At 39.8% G+C, this 11,978-nt stretch overlaps 1 protein-coding gene across 1 annotated transcript in view; it reads left to right on the plus strand.

Moving 5' to 3' along the window:
* SLC9A9 (solute carrier family 9 member A9) overlaps positions 1-4,504 on the plus strand; it is a 931,015-nt gene extending 926,511 nt beyond the window's left edge. The window contains exon 16 of the mRNA XM_089672557.1: positions 1,121-4,504. Coding sequence (XP_089528683.1) covers positions 1,121-1,372 — 252 coding nt within the window. The 3' untranslated portion in view covers positions 1,373-4,504. The remainder of the gene's footprint in view (positions 1-1,120) is intronic.
* The last annotated feature ends 7,474 nt before the right edge of the window (positions 4,505-11,978 follow it).

Below are 11,978 nucleotides of genomic sequence, written 5' to 3' on the forward strand. Positions count from 1 at the left end.
CTAATAAAAAAACACTCTGCAGGCAATTTAGCTAATCCTTTCCCACATTCTGATCTCCTGGTTAATATGCACTGGTCTGCCACTATATAATACTGACAGCTTCTTCTCTTTTATTCACTGCTTATCATTTAATTATATGTTCACTCAAAACAACCACACTCCTTCTCAAGATTCTAGTCCAGTAGGTCACATGTACCAGTTGGTATCACCATGACTGGAGGGCTGATGATACATGAGCCCCCACCATCCTGATGCCAGTCAAATGTTCAGCTATTCAAGAGATGAACTTCTAAAAATAGACCCCACTGTATCTCAAAACATGACATGGACATCAGTGTCCCAGGAGGTTTCGTTTAATGCAATGATCCCTTTCCCTGTCCACCATGGAGGAAGATAAATTGCTACTTTTCTAGCCATTTACCCATTTGAAGAAAGAGTTGAAAAGGAGAGACACACACTTTAAAAATGATGACCGATTTAGAAACGCATAAAAACAACTATTTTTATGAAGAAGATGGAGTTAATCTTCCTCTTACCACGATACTGGTACACTTAACATGATACTAGAACATTAGCATCACACTACCTGTATGAGCAAATAACCAATGGTAGAAATAAATTGATAGTCTCCCACTTTACATTTATTTAAAAACATTAAAATATCCGTGGGGGGGGATCCTTTATCTTCTTCTGGGATTGGGTTTCCTTATTTCTCATGGATTATAGTTGGGGGATAATCCATGCTACCAGCTTCAGAATACATGATACTGATGGTCCATTACCGAGTATTTCTATAGGAAATATTGTTGTTACATTGTTACTACAACATGATTTTTTTGTATAGTGGTAATATAAAGCCTTCTGTTGCCTAGTGCTTGGAGTTCAGATGGGTTCTATAAAAGACAGGATGGAATTGTATGGAGCTCCAATAACCCCATGCTAATACTTCTCTGTGGATCCAGCTACTATTTACTGGATTCCCATGCCTTCATCCATCACTCTGAGTTTTCCATTTCCTTTTTACTGAGTTGAATTTAATAGGAATGATTATTGTGTATATTTGTGCATTTTGTTCATTTCTGAATCTGTTTCTAAGACGTATGAAATTGTGCTTAAACAGGAAGAACTAAAAGAAGAGGATACAGACTGCATTGTTAACCATGATGAACTGTCAGCAGCTTATGAAGATACATCATCATCCAGTATGCCTCACTCTGCACAGCAGGACAGAGAACAGCCAAGTCCTGTATCAGCAGAAAGCAGAGATAATGTACAGGATGTGGACCTGGGGCTTGGGGGATTTGAATTTGCACAGGATAGAAGGTCTAAGCAAGCTCACATAAACTTCCCAGAGGGGAACATACAGATCTAATGTTTAGTATTAAATAAAACCTCTTCTGGGCATTTTGTTACAGAACTCCGGGCTCAGAAAGTAAAATGAATGAATTAGAAACATCCTAAAAAGCAAATGTAATTACTTATACAATTATATTAACTTTAAATTTATTGTTCCTGCCAAATTAGAAGTGCAGGGAACCCAACACATGATTGGCATCTGTCAATAAACACATTTACAATTTAAATGATGTGACATGCTCATGCTGAGTTTAAGAATCACCCTATTCACAGTGGCTTCAGTTTTAAACACCATGTCAGTCACAGAGTTGGGCAGAGAAGACATTGGGCACAGCCAACTTAATCAGGAGATGCTGATTAATTGCATCATCTGTTGCTACAACTGGCTGCTGTCTAGAGACCTCATTATACCTAAATTCTTTTCAGAGAGGAAACAGGAGCAAAGGATAATTACAAAAATGGACTCACAATATATGGTGTTTAGATTAATCATATGACCATGGTAAAATATACATTTTGTTATTGGCATTCCTTTTTAAAAGACTGATTTTGTTCCTACAAACATTGCCTTAGATTCTCAGATAACTTCAGTGATATTGCTGGTTTCCAAAAATGTCTAGTCGGTCTTCTTCTGACTCATTTCATTAAGTGCCTGGTCTCTAGTGAATGTATATAGTTATTTCTCATATACATTCATTCAGCTCCAATATGATTGGCTCAGTAAAATGTTTTGGGAATGTCATTAGTTTCCAGTGAATGAACTGACTGCAGCTGTTTGTGTTTTTCATTGTACGGCAATGGCAAGAGCCATACACTAGTACAAAACAGACCTTGAAACAAATCTGTCTATTATGATTTGGATGAAATTTAGTTGGCAAGTTGTTTTGAAAATTAGAGTTTGCAACAACCCAGAGAAGGTGCTTTGGGTACCTTGTCTATCTGCACACTTTGCTGCTTTTTATTTGTTCTGATCATCTTGCTTCACAAAGTTAAGATGGAGATCTGAAGCAAGGACCTGTGACTTTTCCCTGACTTCCCTAATATGTATACTACCTCCAGGTCTGTGATGTGGAAAGTACTGAAACCATAGCACACTGCATACATACTTGCATGTTATAGCAAATTTTCCTCATGTTTTGCCCTCTTCCAGCGATGACAGCAATGTATTCTCCATTGCTGTTGCCATCTTTTCTTATTCTTCTTCCACACTTTCTTTTTGCCTTGATGTGATGGTGGTGGTAAGTGATGATGCAACTGGTATGCATGTGTGACAGATCTGCATTATCCTAGGACATGGCTCCATTCTTGGCAATTTACGTACTGTGCATGCACTGCTGGCAATGTACAAAAAAAAAAGCCTGCTTCATCACCTAGTAGTTTTTATTTTCTTCTTTTCCAATATTTTTATTAGGTTTTCAATAGAAATGTAACAAAAGAATTTGATAATTACACTTGCAGAAAATAGCCTTCACAAATGGCGTTTGGAAGTGTACATGAACAAAGTAGCCTAAAAGGGTGACACATTATCTACAATAGTTATTCTCTATAAACACAGTCCAAAATCTTAAACCTTATACTGTGAGGATATACGAGCTTAAACAAAGGTATGCCTCCATCACCAAATGGGGAGGGAGGGCCTGAAGTGGAATCATATTTGATTATACCTCACAACATGTGCTCTGAGGGTCATTTCAAAACCTTAATAGAGAAGGAAATAAGAAGAGGAAAACCTTATAAAGAAAGAAAAAAGAAAGGGAGAAGTGCACACAATCCAGAGAGGAGTTACAGAGACAATTATATTGTGTTAGGCATCTGAAAGATATTTGATCCAGGGGTCCCAAATCTTTTCAAAGAAGTCCAGTTTGTCTTTCAGGATTGCTGAGAGGAGTTCATTAACCATGATCCAAGACAACTTGGATTTCAAGAGGTAAAAAGGAATCACAGGCGATTTCCAAGATCTAGGCATAGAAATCCTAGCTGCTGCAAATACAAATGTAATGGGCACAATTTATATTTTCAATCTCAGTTCTGTTTTTACAGCCAAGCAGCAATGGCCCCTTAGTCCTCTCATGATAGCTTTCATATATGCGAGACCCACACAGAATCTGAATAAAAACTGTGAGCTGATTTTTATTGGCAACTGGAAATGTTATGTGCTGCAGGAATAACCTTAGTTTTACACACATTTTTGTTGTGTTTTCATCTGTTTTTAAAGATCTATAGAAGAATCATTACATAACTATTATTGATATATGCAAAAAGGGATTCAATAATTTTTTTACTACAAAGGTAAACTATTCCAACATAATCTTGATCACCTATTTGTTCCTTCAAAAATGTTTCTGGCCAAAAGATGAACTGTGAAGATGTATCAGAATAATAATATAAATGATATGCATATCTACATATAACAAAGAACAGTATAGCTTTAATTAATTCTAGAATATCATTATTTCTATGCATGCTATATATTGTACTGGAATGTAAATTTATTGTTACTATATTTGACTATTAGTTATAATTTTATTTTTTTTTAAGACTGCAGAGAAAGGGAATTATGGAAGATAATTGTGGCTTATATGTCAGAAAATACATGTATGGGACCAGTTATCTGTGGCAGGAATATAATACCATGCCTAAATAATATTTAAAACTATATTTTTTGTATTTTAATTTTGATTCCTAGCAGCGAGAGAAAGGCTATACCTTTATTGGACTCATACTAGTGCTGAGAGCAAACGAATTGAGTTCTTCAAATTAGCTCTCAAAATCACTCAAGGAGATTACTGTGGAAACTCTGACTTCCTGACAGTGGGGCATAAGCTTTCTTCCACCCTGAATACCATACCAAGGATGTCTACCCATGCAGTCTATTTAGGGGCCATGTGGACATTTTGGGTGACTACAACCTTTTGTAGTTTTTGGTATTTCTACAACATTCTTAGGGCTAGTACTTTATGATGCTTGCAGATATGTACCATGCTTGTTTTACCTTTTTCCAGAACTGGTTTCAGTTTATTAGGGCAAAGATTATATGTAAAGTACTGTAACCCATAACAACCGAAATTAACCTTTTATTGACTACACAGAATTGAAGATAGTTGATTATGATGGGATGTTGTGATTAAACATGTATTATTGCCTTTTGCATCCTTTCTTTAATTTAATAAGTTGAAAGGAATTCAGCTCTATATTTGTGGCATAACCTGAATAAAAAAAGTTATTTTTTTAAACTGTTTAGGTAATGAGTTTACAGCGAACACATTTGTGGCCTTACATTTAGAATGAGTCAAAGCTGGAAAAGAAAATAGCAGTAAAGTTAAAAATCTGGCCTCCTACATTTATTTTATACATTCCAATACTTCAGTAAAACATCCTTCCTCACCTTTCATTTTAATGGCACCCGATAAAAGCTGTTTTTATATTAAGGTGCATGAACTCAAAATCAGGGATGTAATATAAATATATGTTGTTTTTCACTGCTTTAGCTGGCCTTAAGCCTCTTTGTTCTGTGTACAGAGAGCTGTTAAAGCTTGGCAATAACTCCTGTCAAATAGGCTGGTTGTGTATTTTCTATAGATTCTCTTTAAGATTTATAGGCAGGATGTAGTGGGCATCAGACAAGGAATTTGAAAGCAGTACAATCATTTTTGTAGCGAGGGACATACTTAATTACAGTTTATTAAGTACCCAAATCCTAAAACTGTGGAAATAGTATGGCTTTTGACTATTGGATTGGTCAGTACACTCCACCCTTTAAGTAATTGTAAGGCTTTCATAATTATATCAGTCAAACCCCTCTAAGTGTCAATCTGTCTATACCCTGTCTATACCCTTGTTAAGTTTTAGTTAGACTATAACAAGTTAGAAGATCATGTCTGGTAGCAAGATCTTTGTACCCAAGCTCCCAAGTGTACCCAACTGCTATGGAGATGTTTCCCTCCTTCTATAAATCTGACCACAGATCAAGGCCATCTTAACGCAAATGGGACTGTTGCCCTGGGCTCTGTCATTCTTGTGGTGCCCCTTGAGTCAGGGGTGATAAGCCAAGTAGATTTTGCTATCATTACTTTATAAGTTTTCTTTTAACCTTGTATCTGGCTCAGGCCCGACACAAATTAAGTGTCCCCTCTACTGGCCCTGCCCCCTCCCACACTGGCCCTGCCCCTCCCCCTTAGCTCATTCATCAGGGTCTCTTCCTGGCGATGTGCTGTCCTGCCTGGAGAGTAGTGTGTCCCACTCTGTGCCAAGGTGTCCTGTCCTGAGCGAGGCTCCCCCCCCAGCTTTCCATGACTGTCTCAACTGCTGCAGAACTTCTTGGAGGGGGAAGGATGTGTGTTGCAGTACTGTGGGGTCCCAACCCCTAAATACCTCCCCTTACCCCCTCTCTTCCTGCATTTCCCACCCATTGCTCCATAGTGAAATAGAGGAGGAAGAGCTGTGCTTGTGAAGTCTCCTGCCAACTAGGATTGACTGCTGCCACAGCCAATCAGAGTGAGCCCTGAGTACGCTAAATAAGAGAGTGCAGCAGGTGCCCCCTCCTCCCCCCAGTGCTGACAGCTCACCGCTTCCCAAAAACCCCCTTCACAGAGTGCTGAACAACTCCACTGTTTACACAACCCCTCCATCCCCTTGCCAACTCTCCATCCTAAACAAATAACACCCCTCCCACCTCTCCACCTTCAACAATAACCCACCTCTCCACCTTCAACAAAAAAAACCCTCCCTGCCCTTGGTCTGTTTGTGAGAGGGGGTTCTGTGTATTGATGTGAAAAAGTGGTCCAGTGTGATAATGGGGGGTAATATGGGGGAAGGAGTCCTGTGTAATGATTGGGGTAGCATACATAGGGCAGGGGTCCTGTGTAATGATGGGGGTAATATGGGCCAGGGGGCATGTTTAATGATGGGGTACTATGGGGGAGATGTCTTGTGTAATGATGGGAACAGTATGGGGGAGGGGGGAATGTATAATGATGAGGGTAATATGGGGGAGGGGTCCTGTGTAGTGATGGGGGAGGGGGCCTATGTAATAATGGGGGCAGCATGGGGAAGGGGGTCTTGTGTAATGATGGGGAGGTGAAATTGCATGGGGGACCCAATGTCCAAATCAACATTAAAAATGGTCCTGTTGTAGATTAGTCAGTTTTTTCATTCAACCAGTGGGTTGAATGAAAACAATTAACTTGATTCCCCCATCCACACATTTAAGGTGGTAGGGGGGATCCTCTTTGCTGTGTCATTGTATTCTGACAGTGGAGAGGCTCAGAATACACTAAACAGTGCTGCAGTCTATAGCCTGAAAGGAAGATTTCCAGCAGGGAGGTTGTACAGAAGTCAATCACACAGGAGCAGTGCAGGAAACTGACCTACCTGACTGGAAAGTCCTGCACATCTGCTGAGAAGTGATCTCCAGCCCTCAATACATCCCCCACACACAGTACAATGGAGATCGGTGGAGCCTCCTCACCTCTCCATGTCCTCCATCATTAGGCTGATCAGGGCTCTCCCCAGCACCAGACAGTACTGTTTTGCTGTCTCTCCACCTAGCAGCTCCTCGGTATGACTTGCATGGAGGACTGGCACACCTGCCATCTGCACTGAGAACTGCCACTCCTTCATCAGATTTCCCTATCAGAGCCCCCCATACATCAGATTCCCCTATCAGAGCCCCTAATAAGAGCCCCCTTATATCAGATTCCCCATCAGAGTCTCCCATACATTAGATTTCCCAATCAGAGCCCCCCATACATCAGATCCCCCATCAGAGCCCCCTTACATCAGATCCCCTTACATCATATCCTCCATCAGAGTCCCCCATACATCAGATTCCCCCATCAGAGTCTAACAATACCTATAGACTCACTCCATAGGGCCCGGCAGGTGGGCAGCAGCAGCTGGGAGGCCTAGGATGAGAAGTGTGCTGCAGGGTGCAGGGCGTCATTGGTTGCTATAACAACAGCAGTCCTAACAACCAATGACAGTAGTAATACAGCAAAGCAGAAGGTCCCCGTCCTCCTCTGCTGTATTACTACAGAGTGTGCACCGCCGTGAGAGGAGCCTGTCACTTCTACATACAAAGGCCAGGCTTCTGTGTGTACACATGACAAGGGATCGGTTTTTAGTATTGTTGTATTTACACAAGTACTGATACTCATGTACATGCTTAGTATACCGTTATCGGTGCAACCCTAGATCCTACTGAAAATTTTAGGAAGCCTTTAGAAAGCTATTAGCAATGCAGTCAAGAAGCAACTACAAAAATACCTGTAAAAAGTGCCTGCGTTGTATTCTCCTGTTTTCATTTTGGAGTATGCAACAGTATGAGTGACAAAGGGCTGCAGAGCCAGCAGGGAAATCAGCCCACTACACTGTACACAACTAATATACTATCTGAGGGTGGCCAACCCATAATAAGAAAAGATTAACAATGTTCAATCTTTTACTCTGGAAATAAAAAAGCCGTAACAGAGTAGGGTTTTGTTTTCTCAACAAGACATGTCATTTGTATTTGTCTGTTGCAACCTATAAAATAAGCAAGTGCCCCTTCCATGTAACCAGAGTATATTACATCCAATTCTTTCCATCTTACTTTTGCCAGCTAACTTGTAACACTTGTCTGGCTGTTTAAGTTGAAAGCCTAGTGGGAAGGGCTGGGCGGAAAACAGATTGCGAGAACTTTTTTTTGTAAGAACATCGCTGGCACAATAAGGCTGTCATTTGGCACCAAATTATAGTTTTTCTTAATCATTATTTTGTGTTTGAAACACGATAGCACTTTTATAACCAAAGAATGTCTGTATAGTGTCTAGCAATATAATCACGTACGTTGGTTGGCACATATTCTAAATGTAATGAAGTATTTTAAAACAGCAACAGCAGAGCAATCTTTTAATATGCATTAGGAAAATATAATGGCTAAGAAGCAAATTAATTTTATCTTTTTTTATATGTTTGATAAATAATGAAACAACTGCTTCCCTATTGCAAAATAAAGCTCAAAGTATTTTTACTAACTTACTAATTTATTTTTATTCTGAAGCAGTTAATGCAAGATGCTTGACCTGCTAACTGTCCTGATTGCAGCCTAATAGGATGGAAATACGGGAGCTACCCCGACTACTTTGCATTTTAACCACTTCAGTACCGGACACTTGCATCCCCTTCCTGCCCAGGCCAATTTTCAGCTGTCAACTTGCCAATTGCTCAGTCATGCAACACTGTACCCGAATGAAATTTGTATTTTTTTTTACACAGACAAGAAAAGAAAATCATCAGTGCTAGCATGACCCATAATTTGACAGTTATTCCTGTCATCACAATCACAAACGCCATTGCTTATTAATTGCTCATTAATTCCATGTAATCAGTGCCCTTCCATGCCACTGTAGCTAATGGGCCCTTGTTTATCCTCTTTAATGGCTCCTCCGCTCCTATCACAAAGTAACCTAATGGTTTTACCCTAATTAGTCTGTGAATATTGTCTTTGGGATACTTTGTCATGGTGGATACTGATATGACATGAGCCACTTTTGTCCTTAGGGCCATGTTAGAAGCCCAGGGCCAAACAGTAAAGTGAAATGCCCACCTACTTCCATGTATTGCTCCTTTTCTGGTTGAATAAGTGCAAAACCTTTCCATCACTGGCACCTTCCATTCTGAAAAGTTTTCATAAGTAGATGTATGCAGTTTTTTTCTCTTTTTTTTTTTTTATGAAATAGGCCTTAACAGTAGAATTACAGGGGTTGGACAAAAATATTGAAACACTACATGATTTTCAGGTGTGAAAGTGATGGCATATTGTGCGTTGAAAGCGGAAATGATGTAACATTCTTTTACTTCCGCTGTGTGATGAGACACCTAGCTAGCAGATGAGAAGCCTCAATTGTGTCATTCGCTTTGTGCACTGTTAGTAATACAGTGTCATATCAGAGCTTACTGAGCTTCAAAGAGAGCACATTGTTGGTGCCCGCTCAGCTGGTGGCTCTGTGACTGAAGTTGCCAATTTATTTACCGTGTGGCGAGATACAGTATCAAAGGTTATGATGGCATATACAGTTTCCAGTAAAACGTCGTCAGATAAGCATAAGTGCAATCAACATGGTCAGCTGACCAAAAGAGACAAAAGGATATTGCGGAGGATTGTGACCTGGAATATGAAAACAACTGCTGCGAAAGTGACTGCAGAGCTCGATCTCAGTCCCATGAAGTCCCAGTCATATAGGCACCAGCTAAATGGGCACCAACAATTTGCCCTCTTTGAAGCTCAGTAAGCTCTGGCATTACTCAATATTACTAGCAGCGTATGCAGTGAATGACGAAAGTGAGGCTTCCCACCTGTTAGCTAGGTGTCTCATCACACAGCGGCAGCAAAAGAATGTTACATCACTTCTGCTTTCAATGCAAAACATGTCATCACTTTCACATCTGCAAATCATATAGTGTTTCCATTTTTGTCCAACCCCTGTAAATTGAGGACTCCCACGATTTGGAAGATCATGTAGTACCAGGTAATTGTTATTATAGGTTCTACCACAACCAGTTTATAAGAAAGAATGTAAGAAAGGATAGCAGCTTTGATGGCTTAGTAAACTTAGAATACTTAGTAAAACTTAGTAAACTTTCACAGAATAGTGAAATAAGATGACATCTGTGAAATTATTACTTGAAATGGAACTGTATCTATTAAAGGAGACTCAACAGTAAGCAGCTGCAAGAGTGTTTTTATTAAAAACTATCTATATACTGTATAAATCTTTCAACATTAAATGCTATTATGCTGTTAGAACTATTAGTGAATAGTGAAAGGGGGGGGGGTTGATTCTATGACTGCAGTGACCCTAGTCAGGTGGAACTTCTGTGTGCAGTAGCAACACATCTTTCCCACCAGATATGCAAGTGCTGTGCATTAGGGACAAATTACTTTCCTTCAGATGAGATATTTTAGGAACACCTGGTTTGCTGTATTGGGATGTCTAAAGTATAAATTAAACCGTGTCATACTATCTACTGTTCAACTTTAAATGCGCCACCAATGCTGTATTGAAAAATATGCGCTGCACCGGGGGCATATCACCTTCTCAATGCCAACCCGGATTTGTAAGGACAATATATTGGCCTGTGGGAAATCCATTGCTTTACCCACTGTCACTTTACCCCCTACTCTATACTCCAGCACCCCATGTGCAGTTACTTTAATGGGATGTTTTTCTTTTTTTTCTTTTGTTCCAACTGACTTCACAGTTTCATCCACATTTCTATGAGCAGCCATCAAGTGTTGAGATTAGGGAGTACTACAGAGGTGTGATTGCACTAGCACAATATGTTGTTCTTTAAGAACCTGTCACTTAGATCTCTCTCCTAGTTCTCTCACCTCTTTTACACTCATGTTAGCCTGTTGTATCAAAGAATTGGTGCAGAATGAACATGGTGATAGAAACTATGGAGAGCATTCACATATCAAACCTGGGGAGCATGGCGCCAGGCTAATGATGTTGTTCATGCTCCCCTGTGCAATGAAATAATATTGTGTAATTTAAATATCTGTTTTCACATTCTAATATACAGTCTTCCTAATACTTCCTTTTTTAACCAATGTGCCTTTATAGAATGTTGTTTTGTTTGCTTAATCAAAAAATCAGGTTTTAACGTGTATATGACAAATCTTTATGATAATAGCTTTGTTATCACACTCTTTTTATATGAGGCAATAAGTCAGCATAGTTGCGTCTTGTAGCCACGTAACAAACCTTCAGTTATTAATGTTATAGATGTATCTTTATACTTGAATACCATTTCAAATTTTGGTAAACAGGGATAAGTATGGCTTTGTAAAAGGGAAATACACTCACTGGCCACTTTATTATGTACACCTGTTCAATTGCTTGGTAACACAAATTGCTAATCAGCCAATCACATGGCAGGAACTCAATGCATGCAGGCATCTAGACGTGGTGAAGACAACTTGCTGAAGTTCAAACCAAGCATTAGAATGGGGAAGAAAGGGGATGTAAGTGACTTTGAACATGGCATGGTTGTTGGTGCCAGACAGGCTGGTCTGAGTATTTCAAAAACTGCTGATCTACTGGGATTTTCATGCACAACCATCTCTAGGGTTTACAGAGAATGGTCTGAAAAAGAGAAAATATCCAGTGAGCGGCAGTTGTGTGGATGAAAATGCCGTGTTGATCTCAGAGGTCAGATGAGAATGGGCAGACTGGTTGGTGCGACATCTAGATGGTAGGGTCAGAATTTGGTATAAATAACATGAAAGCACGGATCCATCCTGCCTTGTATCAACAGTTTAGACTAGTGTTGGTGATTTAATGGGGGGGGATATTTTTTTGGCACTAGCAAGGTGGACCTAATACAGTGGCCAGTGAGTACATGTCTAAATAGTACAGTAAGATCTGGGTTTGGCACTTTATAGATTTGTTCCAATTTCTAAAAATAGGAACAAACTTAAAATAAAGCTTTAGCCACTGTTGCTGGACTTACACCCAACTAGGCCTAACAAGGAAAAGAGCAAAGTGAACAAACGTAGTAGCAGTCAGTAATCTTGGCTTTTCACTGAGCTGACTTTTAGAAGCCTAAGGGCTCATGCACATGGCGGATTAGAGCAATGA

The sequence above is a fragment of the Staurois parvus genome, unplaced genomic scaffold (assembly GCF_062004578.1).
Source record: "Staurois parvus isolate SC_StPar_1 unplaced genomic scaffold, SC_StPar_1.0 ptg000131l, whole genome shotgun sequence".
NCBI lineage: Eukaryota > Metazoa > Chordata > Amphibia > Anura > Ranidae > Staurois > Staurois parvus.